Here is a 21,066-nt window from a genome sequence, read left to right on the forward strand (position 1 = left end):
GTTTCGTCACGATAAGGTCACACACTTAATTAGTGCTGGGAGCTTTTCGATTTCCCGCTAAATTTAGCCTTTTTCCAGATACCATCGATAAGAAATAGCCAATCGATAGATGCCTTAGTGATGGACTTTCAGAATATCTAAGCGTAGCACAATAGTATTATTGTTTGTTATTTTTTTATCGCCGCTTGGGTTGGGTTGTTAAAATTAAAGTTACTTGTGTTAAAATTAAGTGAAATGGCTCTGGGGGCTTTGCGGACTCTGGTCGGCATGTAAGTGGCTCGGGGAAGTGGGTTCTCGCCACCGATTTCCCAAATCTCCATTCCAGACTGTGGCGTGCGAGTGTGTGTATGTGTGTGTGTGTGTGTCGCGTCCGCTTGGGTATGCTTGTGGCTTTAACAGCGGCAGCGGAACGTAAAATAAGAACTCAAAACTCCAAAAAAAAGAAAATAAGAACTTCTAGATCAAAGGTATACTGTGACTAACCGCATAAATCTACTCAAATTATTCTATTTCGCAGTAGACTTTCCGAAGTGCCCCCCTCTCCATTGGTAGTTTTGCAGCCAGCTGTTTTTAGTTCCACAAATATGGCTCCATTTCAAGCTCCCACTTTTCTCTATGTGGATCGCATCCTTGCGCTGGCTGCCTGTGCGCCACCAGCTGTTGAGTCCTGTTGAACTACCATCCCCCCACCCCTCGATTCGTATATATAAAAACGACAATTGCTAGGGCTTCGACAATCGTATACATATATCCTGCAAAATATCCTGACCGCAGACATTTTCCCACCACTCTCCAACAAGTTCCACTGTTGCAAACACAGCTGTAATTGTTGTTGTTTTATTGCACACCCACAAAGAAACACACACACATACAAACAGAGAAGGTGCTGCTGTGGTGCTCTTGTGGACTCCATGTGGCTTCAGCTCAGTGCTGGATCGTCTTTTGCGTTTCCTTTCCCTCATTTTCATTCGGGCAGCCCCAATCGCGGTAGCGTTTTTCTTATTTGCCTGTTTTTCGCTGCGTGGAAGAATATATTTTCGTTGGTAAAAATAATAATGAAAAAAAGAAAAGAAAACTCCTTCAAGTGCTATAACGGGGGAAGGAAATAGCTTGTAAAAAGTGAAGCAGTCTGTCTGCCTGCCTGCCGTGTGTTGGCGCAGGTTCGGGGTGTCCATGTGCCCCTGTGTGTGTGTGTGTGTGTGTATGGATGGTGCCTAAATAGAAAAACTCTAAAAATATGGAGAAAAAAAAATAAGAGCCTGCTGCTTCTGGTTCTGCTCTCCAAGGAAAAAAGTGAAAAATCAAAGTAATATGCGCGCAATTGTGTCTGTATATTTGGAGAAACAACAACAACAAAAGTTCACACACTCATACTTGCACACACAAATTAAATGAAATCCAAGCAGCCCCCTCGCCCCTCCTCCTAGTGATGTGCTGTTGCTTTTTTGGATTTCGTTTCGTCGCCCTTTTTTGCAAAAAACAGAAAAAAAAAAAAACAAACAGTCCGGAGAACAAATAAAGTTACAGTTCACCTTCCCTAAGGCGCACTAGCTAGCAGGATAGAAAGGAAATGATTAGACGCTCCACTGTACTGAGTGTCTTTGCTTTACCGTTATGCGTGCGGCCCACGCACGAACGATGGAAAATAATTGTATACTAACTTGTTTTATTCTCTCTCTCTCTCTCTCTCTGATTTGCAGTCGATGCGCCTCAATTGTTAATTATTTGCCCGAAAATGCATTTCAATCGAAAAAAACTTTAACAAAAAACTAAATAAAAAAAAAAAGGAAAATCTAAAAAAAAAAAAAACAATTAATTATGTGAAAATGTGTAATGTGACATTTTAGAAGTTAAGCGCGGATTGTATGTCTTATTTAAATTTATGTTTACATTTTCTAAAAAATTAAAAAAAAAAAATAAAAATAAAAAATTGAAAATCAAAGAAAAGAAAAATAAAAACAAAAAAAAAAGAGCACTTTATTATTATTTTTTTTTAAATCAGTGCACCCTTAAAACGAAAAAAAAAAACAAAAACAAAAACAAAGCGAAACGAAACGAAACCGGAGGTGGATGTGAGAAGAGGAGAGAAAAATGTCAACGTTCTTGAACAATTTCTTCCCGGCAGGTAAGTGCAAAAAAAGCAAAAAAAAAAAATAAAAAAACAAAACAAAGACAATGCAAAGCAAATCAAAGACAGTAAAAATATCAGAGCTATTAGAGCAGGTATAATAAATAAATCGAATATACATCTAGTAGTATCTTATCTTAAAAAAAGTATCTAATATTTTCTGTCTCTTTTCCCTCCACTGTCCGACCCGACCCGACCCCACCTGACCTTTAATGGAAGTCACCTTTGGCATATTTCATAAGCGGCCTGGCACATCCCAAGTATGGGTCCTGTTGTGTCCTCCAGCTCTGCCTTGGCGCGGCATGTAAATTGAATTTTCGTTTCAAAGCGCATCTTGTGATTATTGCCAATTACACGGCCCACTCTCAGGACGTGACCGGAGCAATAAAAGCGATAGCTAAGAGGGGCAAGGATGTGGTGGATAGGGAGGGTAGGGAATCTCGGTGAAATCAATCTACCGTGACCCACCCGTTTCCCTTTAATTACTTGCATTCCCTGCCTGCTTCTGCTTCTGCTTCTGCCACTGCGATGCCATCGATTATTGTTTTTCCCTTATTCCTGGAAATTCTCATCCTTGCTCCATGCTCCTTGCAACCCCTCCTGGGATCAGGAACAAGTTCCACACTTTGCATTCTAGATTATGATGATTTTCTTTGTCCAGAACGAATAAGCATAAGAATATGAGAAGAGAATAGGAAGCGGAGAGAATGGGAAAACTCATACAGGTAGGGCAGGAAAAACCACTTCCTCGCCACTCAATTATCGGTTCTCGGTCCTGCCCTTCGCCAAATCTGAAACAATAAGACTGGAATGGAGTGACTTTATTGTTTATATGGGGGACCCTATATACCCTATCCTATACATATGATCTTTGTCTTTTAGGGGTTTTGGGTTTTTAAAAGATCTTGGAAAGAAATAGAGGAATAATAGATCTCTAAGTGCTTAGGTTCTAATATATATAATCCAGAATCAAAATCAAGAAAATGGTTTCTGGGACTATATTTGGTTAGGAACTAATAATATATCAGTTGTATATATAGTTCCTATGAGGTCTTTTATCAAATGATTCCAGCTGGGACCTTAAAACATACCGAATATCATTGAAAAATAGTTCTAGGCTATTGTTTTTAGTTGGAAACTAATGATATATCAGTTATAGATAGTCCCTATAAGGTCTTTTATCGAATGATCCCAGCTAGGACCTGAGAACCTACCAAAAATCATGGAAAAACAGTCCTTAGAAGCTATTTTTATTTAGAAAGTAATGATATATTAGTGATATTTGGTCACTATATGGTATTTTAGCAAAAGATTCTAGCTAGGACCTAAGAACCTAGCTCCTAGGGATCTATTTTTAGTTACAAATCAATGATATATAAGTTATATATAGACTCTATATGGTCTTTTATGAGATGATCCCAGCTAGGACCTAAGAACCTACCGAAAAGTTTGAAAAACCTTCCTCAGGAGCTATTTGTAGTTAGAAAGTAACACTGTATCAGTAATATAGTCCCTCTATGATAGAACTAATCCACTTAGATCTCAAATATATCTCTTGTGATAGCCCTATAGCCAGGGAATGAAAACCTACCTACTGGCATGATGAGAAAAGCACTCTTTTTAAACCAGTTTGCTGAGCCGAAAAACTTGGCTCCTCCGCGGCGTCAAAACAACAGAGCCCAGGAAGACAACAGAAAAACAGCAGGAAGACTGGCAGTCATGGCAGTCAGGAACGGCAATATCCACTCCATGGCCACTCCACTCCACTCCACCACTAGCCAGCCGGAGAGGGCAACGGCAGCTGACGGAAACACATTGACTTCGATGATGGCTCGTGATGGCCACTTCTGGTGCTAGTGCTATTGCTGCATTTTCTGCTTTTCAGTCTGTCTGTAGGTGCACTGGGTTACCTGTTGATGTTGATGGTCTCAACTGAGCCCTACTGCTTTTCCTCCGCCCCTCTAGCCCCACTACTGGCCCATGCTACCATTCTTTGTTGTGTGCCCGTTCTGGTTGGGCGGAATCGAGAACTGGTTTCCCCACAACTGGCTCCTTTTTCGCTGCACTCTCATCTGTAAACTGTTTGGTTTTTTTTTTTGCCTTTTTGCCAAAGCCGAAATTGGAGATCTTCTGGATATTGATTTCTAAGTTGCAGGTCAGGGGCTGTCTCCTCCAAGTATGTCTGAATTTGGTCATTATTTGTGCCCCAAACCGCCTCTTGAAATATCCAATTTTGGCCTTTGTTTATAGACCATAAAAGAAAAGAGAAGAAAAGGTCTGGGCCGGACGCTTTGCAAATATTTTCGCTCAATTTTATTGACGCACCAACTAAAGGCCCCCCCAAAAGGGCCGCCCCCACTTCAGTCATTCAACAAAAAATATAAAAAACAAAACACAGACACGCTTAATTTTATTTCTATCTAGTTTTTTATTGTCTGGCTGTAGCTCTTTGTGCACGAAACATGAAAATGTGCCGACAAAAAATAACTATCGATTGATTATACTCGATTTTGTTGTCTGCCGCGACAGGAAGGAGTCCCTATTTTCCTTCCCCCGACCCAGTATTTTCCACTTTTCCTCTTTTGTTTACAATATGGCGCGGAAATTGCCTGCGAATAAGTTTTTCATCACCGAATCCTCAAGCGCTTTTCCTCAAAATGTGTTTTGTTTATCTCTAAAAATAGACTCTTTCGATGGGGACTTGAGGAAAGGGCTATTAGGGAAAATTTAATAACAAATAACAATAAGTGAGAAGTATATTTTATACGATAGTGCGATTAATGCAATGATGCGATTAATTTGATGATACGATGAATAAATTAGTTTGCTTTAGAGTTAAGGGAGAGTTGAAACATTCTTTATTATATTATGGGATTTCATTATATATAGGCTTCATTATATTATAGGAATTATTGGAATATTATAAGAAGTTTGTATTACTAGCTAGTAGCTAGTATTTATATCTTAGTATGATTAATACGATGATACGATTAATATTATACGATGAATGCGTTAGATTTAGAGTTTGGAGTTAAAGGAAGAGTTAGAACTGGCTATAAGGGTTTCATTATAATATAGGATTTGAAGATCTAAAATAGATATAATATCTAGATATTAAGAGCTAAGTATGGATGATACGATGAATGAGATAGTTTGCTTTAGATGGAATTTGATGGAAAGTTGAATCATTCTGTAAGGTTATATGATAATTATGTATATATTTTATAATTTGAAGATATAAGATATAGTATTTTAAATCAAGATTGTATTAAATGCTAACTATGATTAAAAGGATTACACGATTAATATAATACGATGAATGCTTTAGTTTGATTTAGAGTTAAAGGAAGAGTAGGAACTGTCTTTAAGGGTTTCATTATTATTTATGTTATATAATTTGAAGATATAATATGGTAAAAATCTAAAATAATGATACGATGAATGAGTTTTGCTTAAGAGTTGATGGAGTGTGGGAACTTTCTTCAAGGGTTTCATTATATTAGTGAATTTAAAGAACTAATATGATTATTATATATTAAGTTCCTAATGTATTACCTTGATTCTAGAAGATAAATAATATTTATTAAATATTACTCTTGAAATAGTTTTTACATTTGTTCGTGGACGGATATGTGTTCTATGGTGTGTTGAGTTATGGAATCTGTTATATAAACATTAGATTATAATGAAAAGGAAATCATTTTCATAATTTCTTTGTTTAATGTTAAAAATTAATTATTAGCTCTCTCTTAAAATCTATGTCATTATTTAACACCCCCTCTCATAATACAGTGATTAGTTAGGCTCTCATAACACCATGACAGCCTGACAGTGTTAGCTCAGAGACTGTCTAGAATTTGCAATTTACTAAATCGGCATTAGCGGGAAATTAGCGTGAAATGTTGCGTTCTTCAGCGCACATTCCCCCACTCATCCCACCACCCTCTTGAAGCGCCCTGTGCCGTGCGGCCGTTCCCCATAATTTAATTACCGCGTTGCCAGCGTCGTTGCAGACAAGTTGACGTCGCTAATGTGCCAGACTTGTCACTTTTGTTTTTGCAACACTCTCTTGTTATTGTTGTTGTTGTTGTTTGTTTGCCATTCGCGAAATTCCAAGAGGCAGCGCAACAAAGTATGCAACACATTCTTTTGTTGGCACGCAGGCTCTTTCCTCTTCCTCTTCTTCTCTTTTCTTTTTCTTTTTTTTTTGTCTTTTTGGCAAATGGCTAATAAGCCCCCACCTCCCACACATTCCTCTGGGCTCTAGCCCCTTTGTCTCCGGGTGTGTGGCTATTTAATTTCGCATTCGCTTTTCGGCTTGCCAAAAATCACACTGTGCCCTTGAGCCGAAATGTTTTTCACACACGCATTGCACACACACACACATATGTGATACTAATGGGGCATGTATCCCTTGGTGACCCCCCTTGGTCCATCAAGACAGTTGGCCAAGTGCGTGGTCCGGACACGTGCCAGCCAGTATAGAAATGTAGGATCTAAGTCTAAGTTTAAAGTTCAATCCTTTTTTTTTTTAAAAAAAAAAGACAATTATAAATTAATAAAAAAATATTTCTTTTTGATTATCAAAATATATTAATTTATTTTGTCTTATCTTATTACTTTGATTATTTTCCACTTCCATTATCAGTTCTGGCCGCTTCCCATAATATTTACCTCATCCAGTTACTCTAAAACTGTGCATGTTTTGCTTTTTTTTTCGGATTGTTGCTTTGCTTCGTTGGGGGCTTTGTTTGTGTTTATTTTCATGTTTTCTTTAGTGTTCGATTTGCTTTGCTGTTTGCTTTTGCACTTTGCTTCGTGCTTTTGTGGGGAGAGGTGTTTGCTTTTCATTTTCCTCTCTCTTTCTATCTCTTGCTCTCTTTAGCTCACCTTAGCGCTTACCTTTCGGCGGGTTATTTTTTATTTTTTTTTTGTCACCTCACTCACTCATATGTTAGTCGCGGCCGCGAACGTTAGCAAGCGACGCGTTTCCAATCGCCAGCCAAAACACGCCCCCATCGCCACCTACGCCCCTGGTCGTAGCCGCCGCTTGTTGTTGTAATTATCATATGCGAGGTCTTAACGGTACTAGACGGGCTAGAAGAGGAGGAGCGATAAAAAAAAAACAGTTGAGAATCGGAATATAATGCGTGACATGTGTTAACCCCTCGGAAGGTAAAGTGACCTGTTTGTCGTCAATCACGCGAAGCCATCAATCAAGCGCTTGCTCTGAGGCTCTAAAACTGTAACTGAGACGCCAAGCAGGAGAGCAGGACAGTACAAGCCCTGTGGGAGGGAAAGGTGAAGAAGAACTTTCACAAAGTGATGTCTCTTTTTGAATAATCCAGTTTAGACTGGTCACACTGTATCATTTACAACTTCCGCTCACTCTGGTGCTCTTCCGCCCACTCTTCTCCCCCCTCACACTTTTTTTTGTCAACTCGATGGCCGCATTTCGAAAAAAAAAACAAAAAAAATTTCAAACTTCGCGGTGTTGAAATCGAAATCGCATGCGAGGTAGGCTTAATTTAATGTGTACATATTTACACACAATTTACATTTCGGACGCTTGTGGCTTTCGCAATTGTTTTGTGTGAGCTTACCCCCTATACCCCTATACTCCCCCCTTCGCCTTCTGGCTGACCTCCCTCGCTCCAAAAACGCTTGCACAGCTGTTCGCCGGAGCGTCTATGATTGAAAGCAGCTGTTGTTGCTCGGCGGCAAATTGGGTCACAGAGTTGCCGCCATACGCCGCATGGCTGTTGCCGCCTCTGGCTTAAAACCAACCAAACTCGTCTGTTGGCCAACTCACCGCCGCCGCCGCCACTCGGAGCCCCCAACTCTGGCCAATATTAAAGCCCAGTTGGCGACGACGACGACGATCAGCATTAAAAGCGATTGACAAGCGGTTTTCGGTTCTGCTGGCCAAGTTTAGACACTCACCCCGGCCAAGAACAGAAGTCGGCAGTTAGTCCACGTCTTGTAGATTCCCCCGACATGCTTTTCTGACTATTATTGCGGATATAATTTATTCCTCATCGAGATGGCAGGCCTGTGGTAATCACTTTTCTGGTGGATCCCCTTCCAGTCTTTCAAAATGTATGGGAAGCGCAATGTGGCCTACTCAGATGTCTATATCTTTGGTTTAAATAATCCGATCATTGAAATGAATACCTTAAATGATTTGTAGATCGGTTCTCCGTCGACTTGCATCAAAATCTGAAACAAAAATATTTTTCAGATTTTTTGGGAAATTTTCAAAATGTTGAAAATATATGGGAAGGACTATATGGCCCACTCCAAATGCTATATCTTTGGCAAAAATTATCCAATCCTTAAAAGGAATACCTTAAGCGATTTTTATATCGGTTCTCCGTCGATCTGTATCAAAATCTAGAAGCAAAATATTTTTGAGATTTTTTGTGATATTTTCTGGGGGATTCCCCTTTGAAAATTATGAAAATGCATGGAGAGCCATTTTGAGCCATTGCGAAGGCTATATCTTGGCCAATAATCATCCGATTCTTAAGCGGGATATCTTAAACAATTTGTAGATAGATTTTCCGCCGATCTGCGACATAATCTAGGATCAAAATATTTTTTCGATTTTTCGATCATTTTTCTGCGTGATCCCCTTTAATTTGGAACATGTATGGGAAGGACTATATGGCCTACTGTGACAGCTATATCTTTGTCAATATTACTTCGATCCTTGGGAGGAATCCCTTAAAAGATTTGTGGATTAATTCTCCACAAATCTGCATCAAAATCTAGGAACAACATATTTTTAAGATTTTTTGTCGAATATTTTTAAGATTTTTTGTTAAAGAAATACCTTAGACAACTTTTATATCGATTCTTCACTTAATCTGCTTACAAATCTAGGAAAATTTCTTTAAGAACATTTTTTAAATATATTTGTAATGGGTTGTGGGCTGATAGTATTAGATATATCAGATTCTATATCTGATAGTCTATCCGAAAGATATATTATCTCTTAGATAAATGAAGAATATAAGTAGAAGGGTTTAAAAGTTGTCTCTCTTTCCGATAGAAGAAGATATCTTTCCATTCATGCTTTTGAAATACACATTTTTTTTTATTAATTTGTATTGATCCCTTTTATGGGTGGACCTTATTTCTAGTGCGGAGTTACAAGAGCCATTTGTGGGAGTGCTTCTATTATCATGTGCTCCGCTGAGTGCTGGCAGTTGTGGCTGGGGCTGATAATGAAGGCAAAGCCTCGGCTCGGCTCGGCTCGGCTATAAATATTTCATTTATGTGCTTACGAGAGTATGCGCCTCAATTATTGTTATTACATTGCGAGAGCCACGTGTGTGCGTTAGAGCACCCTACCCCCTGCCACCTCCCTCCCCCCTCTATATACACACATACATATGTAGATGCGAACTTATCAGATGATCGCTTCGCCCCCCGCCCCCTGCGCCACAGTCGCCATCGGCCCCCACCGAATCGCATAATTAAAATCCGCAAAATACCCGTTTCGGTTAGAGTGGGGCGCAAACACATGATCGCGAGAACAAACAGAATGCAATACCCCCAGATGGAAAAAAAAAAAAAAAGTGAATAAGGGTCATTGGAATCGGAATGGGAACTGGGAACTGGGGACTGGTAACTGGGAGTCGGGGAGAGAGAGAGAGAGAGAGCCTCCCAAACTTGGGGGCACTTGGGGGCTGCTAGAGAAATAAGTAAAATAAGCAAACAAACAAAAAACAACACGAATGGATTTTCATTGTTCTTGTTAGTGTTCCGCGTGTGCCGTGCCTGCAGAGCTTGAACTTTCCCACCACAGTGGAGCCATCAAAAAGTGACTATTTCAAATAAAGCAATATATTTTATTAAAAATTAATTTCATGATTGAGAATTTTGATAAGAATTATCGCCAGACAAGGAATTTTGTTTATATTTTTTTTGATTAGTAAGTAGAGGTGGGCATGGGCTGAATTTTGCCAACACGACCCGCCACGAAATATATAAAGTTGTCAAATATCTCCCTTCCGCCTTTTTGTCTTTTGAATTTCGCGGCTATGTGTAAACATGGAGTTCACTAACGCCGAAATTCGCGCTATTTTAAAGTTTTCCTTCGTTAAAGGCAAATCCGCTAGAGAAACGTTCCGTGAGATTAATGGTGTTTTGGGGGATGGTACCTCTATCACTTCGAACCGCGGAGGAATGGTTTCGACGATTCAGAGCCGGTGAAAACGACACCATGGATAAGCCAGCCGGCAAAAGACTTGTGACGACAAATACCGATCAAATCATGGAATACATCGAGTTAGACCGGCATGTGGCATCTTGTGACATCGCCCAGGAGATGGGAGTTAGTCACCAAACCATTTTAAACCATCTGCAGAAGGCTGGATACAAAAAAAAGCTTGATGTTTGGGTGCCGCATGATTTGACGCAAAAAAACCTTCTGGACCGAATCAACGCCTGCGATATGCTGCCGCTTGAAAGACATATCGCAGGCGTTGATTCGGTCCAGAACGTTTTTTTTACAACTGGACCGCTCGCCAAGTGATTACCACCTGTTCCTGTCCATGGCGAACGCCCTTGGTGGTGTAAAGTTGAACTCAAAAGAGGCTTGTGAAAAGTGGCTGTCCGAGTTCTTCGCAAATAAGGAGGGGGGCTTCTACGAGGGAGGTATTATGAAGTTGCCGTCTAGATGGAAACAGATTATCGAACAAAATGGCGCATATTTGAACTAAATCCGATCACTGTAACACTTTTTATAAAGCATTGAATAAAGAGCAAAAAAGCGGAAGGGAGATATTTGACAACCTTATACTATTTACATTATTTATTTTTATAGGCATAGGTATACATATATATTTTTTTTTATCAAATTAAAGTATCTTAATACATATTGTATTTTATATGTACATATATGTAGGAAAATCTTATTAATATTTTACATATTTCTATTTATAAACATAATTTTATCTAAGTTAGAGCTTGTAAGTCTAGTACAACAAAGGTTTAAAATTTGCCCTAAGCTAACTGGAATGTTAAGAATTTGTTTTGCGTGCGCACGCGTGCCACGACGAAAACACGAGCCCATGCCCACCTCTATTAGTAAGTGTGCTGGAGTCTCCACTGTACCTGCAGCAATATCAACAACAATTGCAGCCTATGGCCACATATTTACAGTTAATCGGGCGGGCGAGCGAGCAAGCCCCACTCCACACGCCCACTTTGTCTTCTCCGCTCGTCTGTCATCGTCACACAGTTTGGCAGCCACTGTGGGAACAGCTCCGTTCTCACTCTCTCGCTCTCTTGAGCGCTTTAGCTGTTGGGCCCTCTCACTGCCGCACTGTGGGATGGGATACATTTTAAAGTGAAATGAGAACAAGTTTATAACTTAAGCTTAAAAAATATATTGAGCGAAATGAAGAGATATTAATTTCCTAAACTCCCCCTTCCATAAAATATATAATTTATTTTTAATTGTTTACTTTGTCCATCCATCCCACTGTGCCGTATCGCGGCCCCATTCAGCGGCTTTTTCCGCGCACCGTGGCTGCCTTCTCATTTGAGAGAACGCAGCGCTGCCGCTCGGTTCGTGGCGCGATCGATCGTCCGATGTTTAGCACCTGGTTTTTTTTGCATACGAGTATATGCACTACACTTACGCCGCCGCCGCCGAGCAGCAGAAATTACGAGCGGCACCCCCCTGTCCTTCCGTCCGTCGTCGTTGAAAAAACAATAACAAAAGCCGAGTGACACACGGCGAAAACAAAAACAAAAAATAAAACGGTAAATGGTAAACTAAGCGACACCCGCTCTGCCACATCTACATATGAACTTACGTGACGTAACAGCGTACTTTTTGTTATTGTTTAGCCTGCTCCCCCCCACAATATGTAGTATTTGGGTATATATAAGGGTATATCAGAGTGGCGAGTGTTTAGCTGTGTGTTGGTGTGTGGCTTTTTCATGAACGCGTTCGTGATCTTTGAAGCAAAACAAAGCTGTCTGTTTCACCGCGAAACGCAGCATAAGGCAACAGCCCAATAATCATCGGTTTTCTATATAGTAGGCAAGCCTACTATATACAATATATACTACGTCGTCAGCCCATTGTTTTTTAGCCGACGTCATGCCAACAAAAGTCCAGTGGCAGAGTCTATGCTTGTAAAGTGAAAACAACTGTTTTGGTTCTTACCGGTTTGACAAGCACTGGAGTTAAGTCGAGTGCCAAGTCCTCATAAAACTGTAGCATTGTAACACCTGTTTGTGGCTCTCAAACTGCAGCTGTGTCGCCAAAACAGGTTCCTTCGCCCCCATCCTTCCCCCACTCTCCCCAAAACGCCTACTCGCACAAATAACAATCATCATTATCATGGGCATTCAATTAAAACGTTTCGCGCTCTGTTCTTGTGTTTGTTTTCAAATTTCAAGTCAAATAAATAAAATCGGGCTACAAATTATATTGCTTCTACACGGCATCATCATCAGCAACAACAACAACAAAGCCGAAAGAGGCCAAAATGAAATTATATTGTTATTTAGTAAACAAAAAGGGGTAATGGGGACTACGAGGTACCCTATAGGGTCTAATAATTTAAATTAAATAGGCCTCTTTTCATGAAACTCTTCAAGCATAAGATTGTTTTTGGTTTAATGAGCAACTTTAAGAGACTTTTAAATTAATTAACTATAATAATTAGTTATAATAACTAAATCTAATAAATTTCAGGCATAAATCAGGCATAAAGTGATTTAATAAAAGATATATATCAATATATAGGGTAGTGGAACCTCCAAAGAGCTCTCTCCAATGTATCCTCGTTTAAAACACTCTATATTACTTACTTTTTATCGAAATTGACTCAACAGCGAATACAACCTGCTCCAAATAGCCCCCAAAAGCTTACTTATTCAAGTATATGCGAAGAATTCAAGGCCAATATCACTTGATTTCTCTTCGGACGTTGGCAAGAGGCATTGGCCCGGTACCCCCGCGACACTCGTTTTTTTTTTTTCGCCTCCCCTCCCAAAACCATCCCCCAGCTGATGTATATTTCACTTTCCCTTGGGGGGCAACAGTGTCAGTTTGGCTTTAGTATTTCAGTGCATTTGAAATGAGGAGAATCCGAATCGGAATCAGCATGAGAATTTAGTATTAGAAACGACTAGGTGCGAGTCTGCTTAGCATTGATTCAGTAATCGAATATCCGGTAGCGTTCCGAAGGCGTTCAAAATTCAGATCAGAGCTAAGAGACTTTTTCCAAAGCCAAGACCTAAGACGAGGCAGAGCAAAAAATAGAGCATAAAATCGTTGGTTAGTCATGACGCTGCTGCTTCCGAGTTGTCTACATAGGAGAGGAAGGTATAGTAGTGTTTCCCCCCATATCCCATAGCCCCATAGATGTGTGAAATGCAAATTCGCCAAGTTTGACAGTCCATATAAGAGGTGTTTACCGCAGAAATTGCGTCTTGGCTGTGGCAGCTATTTACTTTGCTGCTTTGACTTGGAGCAGAACCCAAAAACAACAACACATTGCGCACACTCTAAAAATGAGTTGGGGGCCCTACTCGCGCGCCCCGTTATCGCCATATCGATAACTGTGGAAAATAACAAGAAATATAGTAGAATTAGGGCCTGCAGAGGGATAGTTTTTTGGGGCCAAAATGTTTGTTTAATTGATTTCTAATCAATTATCATATCCCTATGATATATTTGCAGATACGGCTGCTATGGATCCAATTTTCTTCTCGCCAACGAATGGTATACCGTCAGAGAGTAAACTCGCCACCTATATGGTAAGTAATCACCCACCACCCACCACCCATCACCCCCGACTTAAAACAGCTGTTGCTCAGCAAAGTCAACAGCTGGAATGGCAGTAAGCCTCAAGCCTCAAGTATTTTTAATTATGCTTTATTTGTTTTCACTCAATTGGCTCAATGGCTCACTGGCTCACTGACTCGCAGTTTCATCGGCCTCCGTATCGCACATACATAATATACACTTGACCGAGTTTTAGTTTTTATTTATTTTTGGGTCCACTGACACACAAAGTGCCATATAAGTCGTGCCATATACTATATAGTTTATTTAAAATATCAATTTGTGTTTATGCATGGATTTTAATTCCCAAGAGTGTGGGAGGAGGAGGAGGAGGAGCTACCAGAGTTCTTAACAAAAAGTGTTTAAATGCAGAAATCAGCAGAGAATAATTGAGTTCAACAAGAGGTCTCTTAAGAGTAATATATTTTAAATACAATATTTATTTTTTCCCTGAAATGTGAGGTGTTTCGAGTTCCTCCGATAAGGTAACAGACACCCCCTGATAATACCTACATTATCTAAGGCAAACAATCCCCCCAAGACTCGCTCTTGGAAACCCATTCAGATCCCACGATTTCTAAACCTGAAACTTGTGTCTCTTTTTTTTTCTTTTTTTCTTTTTTTGAACTTCCGTCCATGTGGTTTCGGGTCACTCGGGTATCAGAACCGCCAGAATGTCGCCACATCGAGCAGTTATGGCCTGAACAACGGGTTCTCGCTTCTTAACCTGGACTCGCCCCTACCCGCTAATAAGAAGTCCCAGGTAAAGCCGTAGTTCTGTCCTGAATTAGAGATCCTGTCGGAAGTAGAGATCCTTTGGAAGTGCTTTAAATGTGGTAGTAGTTGAGTGTCCTAGCGGGAGTGTACTGTATTAGTAGTTGGTAGAATAGCACATCATCCTGTGTCGTCTATGTTTTTGGATTATTACTAGTATTATTATTAACTTTTATCCTTTATCCTCTCATTAGGTCACACCACAGTCGCCAGAGTTCATTCCAACACGCATCAACTCGTCCCCCAACTTCTACGCACCATATCACAGCGCTCCTATGCAATTGAGTAATGGACTCAATGGCGTCAATGGGTTAACAGCAGCGGCCGCCGCAGCCGCAGCCGCAGCAGCAGCAGCAGCAGCCGCCGCCGCCGGTGCACCGCCGCCAGTTGTGTCCACATCCTCGGTGGCCACCGTATCCGCCACCATAACTAAACAGCAACAGCAACAGTCCAACGGCGGCACCTCCATGCTCTCGATGCAGAAATCTGCCTCCATTGCCACTGTCACCATTGCACAACAGCAACAGCAGCAACAACAGCAGCAACAACAACAACAGCAACAAAAACAACAACAACAACAACAACCACCTCTAGGGGGCGGAGGAGCAGTATCGGTAGCATCAGCTCCCATAGCTATCAGTGGCGGCGGTCCACCGCCGAATCCCGCTGCAGCGCCCTTCGTCAGCAGCATGTCGGCCCAGACACCACTCAAGAACCGGGGCCACGGAGCGATGTTGCGCCAGGAGTCACCCACGGCGGCCATGCTGGCGGGCGGTGGTGGTGGCGGCGGCGGCGGAGGAGGAGGCGGTGGCCCGGGGGAGAAATCACCGCCCCACGGAATGACACCACACGGCGCCTCACCCATACCCACCACCATGCCGGCGAGCGTCCATCAGGTGAGTGCCACCCCGAGGTGACTCTGGTCCATTGGCTAATCCTCTCTTGAAACATCTCTCTTGTCCTCTCCAGGAGAACGTCGGCGGCACCATCTACTTCTATCCAACTGCCAACGCACAGAACAACCAGCCGGTCGTCAATTCAGTTGTGGTGGACACCACTCATCCCGCCCACCACGGCGTCAGTGCCGTGGCGCCGATGAACGCTGTCGGCGGGGTGCCGCCCACAATGTTCTACACGGGGCATGTGTATCCGGGTCCGGCCTCCAACGTGATGACCATGCACCCGAAAACCCAGCTGGAGTCCGCCTTCTTCATACCCGACGAGATGCGCTCCGAAATTCTTGCCCGCAACGAGATCTCTAACCTGATCATGGACGCAGCAGAGGCGGCCCAGCACGCCCTCCCCATGGAGGTGGACAACTACCATGCCCTATATCCCCTGGAACCGCCGGCCCAGCCCTTGCACGCCAAACTAACACTTCCCGCCAGCACGTACCGGGCCACGCACAATACCACTGGCTACAAGTACTGCCTGCGAAGGTTGCACGGTGAGTTGGAGAGCTCCATTTGGCTAATTAAACAATAATTACATGTCACTTGTGGGCTTTTAGGGTTCCGCCTGCAGTCGACCAAGTGCATGACGCTGGTGGAGATGTGGAAGAAGCTGCAGCACACGAACGTGGTACAATTGCGTGAGGTGTTTACGACGAAAGCATTTGGTGATAATTGTAAGTGAAATTAGGGTAATTAGGGCGAGGTAATTGTGTTGCTTAGGTAGGAGGATAAACATCTGGAGGACTATGTATTAGGGTTCTGTTTTGGGAATTACGGCAAGCAATCTTCAATTAGAAGCCAATTCCATTTTAAGAATGCTAAAAAAAAACCATAATATCTGTAATCTAAAGTCATAACACTTCAGAAACCACAACTACCTTATCACACTCGTTTTAATCACTTAGTAAGCCAGAAAGAATGTAGTAGCCTGTTCTGATTATTTCTCCCTCTGACCTCGCAGCTTTAGTATTAGTTTACGACTATTATCCCGGCTCACAGACACTGCTGGCCAAGTACTTCACTCCAGCGCCAGATACCAACGGCTACTCTGATCCATTCCAAGGCGATGCCCGCCCCTTCAGGTGAGTTTCCTTAACTGGTTTTTAATTCTTCTCTAAAATGTTATCATTTTTTCTCTTTCAGTCATAAGAGCAACATACAGCGATCGAACAGCGGCCCTTTGCTGCCGGAGTCCACCATCTGGTCGATCATCATGCAGCTGACCGCCGGCCTGAGAGCCATCCACCAGGCAGGTCTGGCCTGCAAGTGAGTAGAGTTTGGCTAGATGCTGGCATACTCTTACTAACCTCTTTGTTTTCAGGGTTCTGGATCCCACCAAGATTATAGTTACGGGAAAGAGAGTGAGGTTTAGTTCGTGCTGCATCTCGGATATCACGCAATTCGACCCCAACGCAGCCAATCCACTAGCCTTGGTTAATATGCACCAGCAGGTATGGCACAAGGATATTTTTTACCTTTATAGAAACAATAAAATATCTGTATAATCCTTCCAGGATGATCTGACCGCTCTGGGTCGCTTAGTATTAGCTTTGGCCTGCCGCTGTCTCCAATCCGTACAACGCGACAATGTCCAGTCTAGCATCGACATGGTCACCCGAAACTACTCCACCGATCTGCGTAACTTTATAGTGTAAGTATTCTTTTAATTCCTTAATCTAAAGCTTAGTTAATTATCCTATTTTTTAGTTACCTCTTTACCACTAATAATCGTCGCTCGGTGACCGATCTGATGCCCATGATTGGAGCCCGTTTCTATACGCAACTGGATGCATTACAAAGCCAGATAGACATGCAGGAGGATGAGTTGGCCAAGGAGATGGAGAACGGGCGGTTGTATCGCATTTTGGTCAAACTAAATAGCATTAATGAGCGGCCCAAGTGAGCTTCAATAATAGTTCTAATTTGACAGTTTAGTAACTTGTTTTCCCCCGCAGCTTTAATCTGGACTTTACTTGGTCTGAGACTGGTGATAGATACATGTTGAAATTATTCCGCGATTATTTGTTCCATTCCGTAACCGAGGATGGCCGGCCCTGGCTAGATCACGCACATATTGTACAATGCCTCAACAAGCTGGATGCTGGCTCCATAGAGCGCGTAAGTCAAGTCGGATGAGAGAACCACCAGAGATGGTGTGGATCCTGAACCCATTGCTATGATGTCTCCTAACCTAATTGTTCTATTGCAGGTGCAACTGATGTCGCGCGATGAGCAGTCGGTGCTTATCGTCTCCTATTCAGAACTCAAGAATTGTCTGGAGAAGGCCTTCTCCGAACTGATGTCCACGACCAACTGAGCAACTGATCAACTGAGCAACTGAGAGCACCTCAAACAGGAAACTGACAGGAAACTGTGTAACTGAAAACACGCGCAAGCTCACTTAGCCACCAACTTAGCAACGCTCCTCCAACGCCCCGCCCCCCCAACGCACGACCACAAACAGCGACTACGATTTAAATACGGTTTAACTAATAAGCGGAACATTCATTACGACTAAGACATTTTGGCCCTCGTTGGCCGAATAGAAACCATAAACAATTTAAAATACGAAAAATGTATTGTTAAGCCAAACCGAAAAATAAGGAACTTAAAGCGAGAAATATGAAAGAAAACTGATATCCAATGTTATGTTAGCTCTTAACTAAATTTTAGGCATTTAAAAATCAATACAAAAAAGAAACAGCCACAATTTAAAAGAAATATAAAAAAATAAACCTTCAACAAGCAACTCAAAAACGCCGCAAGGAGCTTCCTGTGGAGCGCCAGCGATTCCCGACAGAAACTTTTTGAAAACGAAATCTCTCCAAAAACGAAATAAATACAAAAAAAAAAAATTTGAAAAATTTGTTAACAAAAAAAAACAGCAAAAAGGAAAACGCAAAAAAATACAAAAACGGGAAAAAGAAATCACACGAAAGAGCTGAGAAAATGTGGATCTATTTTTACAGAGATAAGAGAGGATGAAAGTATTTATAAATATGTATTAAAAAAAAAATCGAAAGAAAAAAATTGTAAAATTTTGCAACAATAAAAAATAACTGTAATGACAAAAAAAAAAAAAAAAACAAAACTTGCAACTTGCAATAAAATTCGTTGAGCAACAACAAAAAAATACAAAATTCAGAGCAGAGTAGAATGGTTTAAGGACTAGATCGAGGATAAAAAGAAACGTAGAGAAAGTAAGAAAGCGAACAAGGAACCACATCAAATGTTTATAAAGCATCATGTCTGACAATGACCGCCTGCCTCTCTTTTTCCCCCACAAAAAAAAAAAAAAAAAAACAGTTGAAACACAAAATATAACCAAGATGATTGAAAATGGAAAGGGAATGTCTTTTTGTGAAAAAGAAAGGAAGGAGCTATCCAGACACAAAACTCGAACAACAACCAAGAAACGTTTTTATTTTTCAACTGTGTATTTTTTATAGCAAAATGTTTTAAAAATGAAACAAAAAAAAAAAAAAAAAAGAAAACACAAATTTTTCTAAATACTATTTAAAAAAGAAAAAAAAATGAAAATGAAATGAAGTGAAACTATGTATTTATAAAGAAATGTAAATGTTGGTTCATGGAACATGCAAAAGCGACGCACAGCGCGACTCTAGAAAGTAGCTCATCGAGGAACTTAACTCTGAAATTATAACTCTGTAATAGAAACCGAAAGCGCATCTATAATTGAATTACAAAACGAAATTAACTGTCTAGGCCACATAGCGTGATATGTACATACATCCATTTTTGAACAAAAAAGAAGAGTCTTCGGCACGCAATATCTACAAAAACAAAAACAAAACATTTGAACTATTTTACGTTGGTCCATATACATATATACACACTATATAGAGTATACACAAGCCGATCTGCCGATCTCTCGCGATACAAACGATATATGATGCAAAGCACGCGCTGAAAATCCGAGTACAATATTTTGCTAATGAAAGTCTGTCTCTACATATACAACTCGATACCCAGGATCCCAGGATTTTCCCCAATTTTATTACCGGCTATATAGTCAGTCCGGAAGTCGCGTTGCGCCTGCGCGGACGCATATCACCGAGAAGAGAATACGATGGGGGAACTAACTAAAAGGCTTCAACTACTCCGCACCACCACCACCACCAAACATACAAGAAAGAATGAAACTTTTAATACATATTAAGGTCAATTTAGTTCGAGACACTTGAAAACTGCATTCTGAATATCATTTTTGTTGCAAAAAAAAAAACGAAAATACAAAAAATATAAATACATACAATACATATATAAAGTCGAAGAATGTTTTAAGAATTACATTTTACAGAGTCGGCTCATAATTCCTCTAAGAAACTATTTTAAAATTTTTGGCAATTCTATCCTAAGTGTTACATCGGAAATTATTCAACTCTGTAGATGCTGCGGTTAGTTAACCAGCTTAGTGTGATTTATGGCTAATTTAACTCCTCTTTCGTTCGTCATGCGTACTTTATTTTTTAAATTATTGTGTACATCAACGTAAGACTAATTATTTAATTAAAACGAAAGGAAAACGATTCAAATAAACAGATTGTAAAAAAAAAACTTTTTGAGAAAACCAATAAAAAAAATAATAAAATTTTTAAAATAAAATTTGTATTTATTTAATTTTTGGAAATAGTTCTTGAAAAATCTCCTTAAATTAAGGCTTTAATATAGGAAGCGATTTCTTAGTGGCTCCATCTATGTGTGAGCCCTTAAAAGTATGCTACAGTTTTGCGAACCACTGTTTTTCGGTGTGCTTATAATTCCCAACCGCTTCTGGCGCAGGCGCCATGTAGTTCTCAGCCAAGAGCTGGCAAAAGTACTCTGGCTTCTCTTCAGTTGTCGAATAAATCTTTCGCCTTTTACTAAAGATTTCCGTGGAGAGGAGCACTCTAATGAGTCTAAAATAATTTTTTAGTAGTGCCCTGTCGTAAGACTGGGGCCATAATAAATAAATATGAATTTAGTTGTAAGAAATAAGAAAAAACATTCATTTTTGTATTTTTTTTTTAATAGTTTTTATTTTAACTACGTAATTACAACTCTATAATACAAATTTACTGTTAAACTGGAGAATGTACAATTTTCTCTGTGCCTGTTGGGGATTATTGTCGGATTAAGGGATAAGCGGAGCAGGAAAGTATAGCGGAAACTACTGTCTTTTTTAATTGGAGATAATTTTGAATAGTGACTTCTGGCCGATCTGGTGTTGGTCTCTCTCTTATGATTATCACAGTTTGCTATATGGAAGGGTCGGACGCTTCTTCCATATAAACCATTTTTTTTCTTTTTAAAGTCGAACGGAAATGCGAAAGTTAGTACTTGGCTTGGGGCAGAACGTGTAGTTGTTTGTGGCTTTTGAGCTCCTCTCTGGGCGA

The 21,066-nt window shown here is 40.7% G+C and overlaps 1 protein-coding gene and 1 non-coding gene across 9 annotated transcripts; both read left to right on the forward strand.

Annotated features, from left to right (window-relative positions):
- The first annotated feature begins 98 nt into the window (after positions 1-98).
- LOC6506900 (PAN2-PAN3 deadenylation complex subunit PAN3) lies at positions 99-20,818 on the forward strand. 8 transcript variants are annotated; one of them, XM_001957002.4, is made up of 14 exons: positions 99-269; positions 1,701-2,125; positions 13,839-13,915; positions 14,608-14,706; positions 14,912-15,613; positions 15,687-16,164; positions 16,228-16,344; positions 16,632-16,752; positions 16,814-16,936; positions 16,992-17,121; positions 17,185-17,321; positions 17,378-17,569; positions 17,626-17,788; positions 17,880-20,818. In XM_001957002.4, exons 2-14 carry the CDS (start codon positions 2,092-2,094, stop codon positions 17,985-17,987), a joined length of 2,481 nt encoding a protein of 826 aa, XP_001957038.1. In that variant the 5' UTR covers positions 99-269; positions 1,701-2,091; the 3' UTR covers positions 17,988-20,818. The 8 variants fall into 8 exon arrangements, with proteins under 8 accessions (XP_001957038.1, XP_032309737.1, XP_014764958.1 ...); XM_032453846.2 differs by having other exon boundaries at positions 17,626-17,823; positions 17,880-18,102; XM_044714382.1 differs by lacking the exon at positions 99-269 and adding an exon at positions 323-467.
- Positions 20,508-20,630, forward strand: LOC6508075. Its single transcript, XR_046008.2, has one exon. It is a non-coding gene; the product is annotated as a U5 spliceosomal RNA (small nuclear RNA).
- Positions 20,819-21,066: the final 248 nt, after the last annotated feature.

This window comes from Drosophila ananassae, chromosome 2R (assembly GCF_017639315.1).
Source record: "Drosophila ananassae strain 14024-0371.13 chromosome 2R, ASM1763931v2, whole genome shotgun sequence".
NCBI lineage: Eukaryota > Metazoa > Arthropoda > Insecta > Diptera > Drosophilidae > Drosophila > Drosophila ananassae.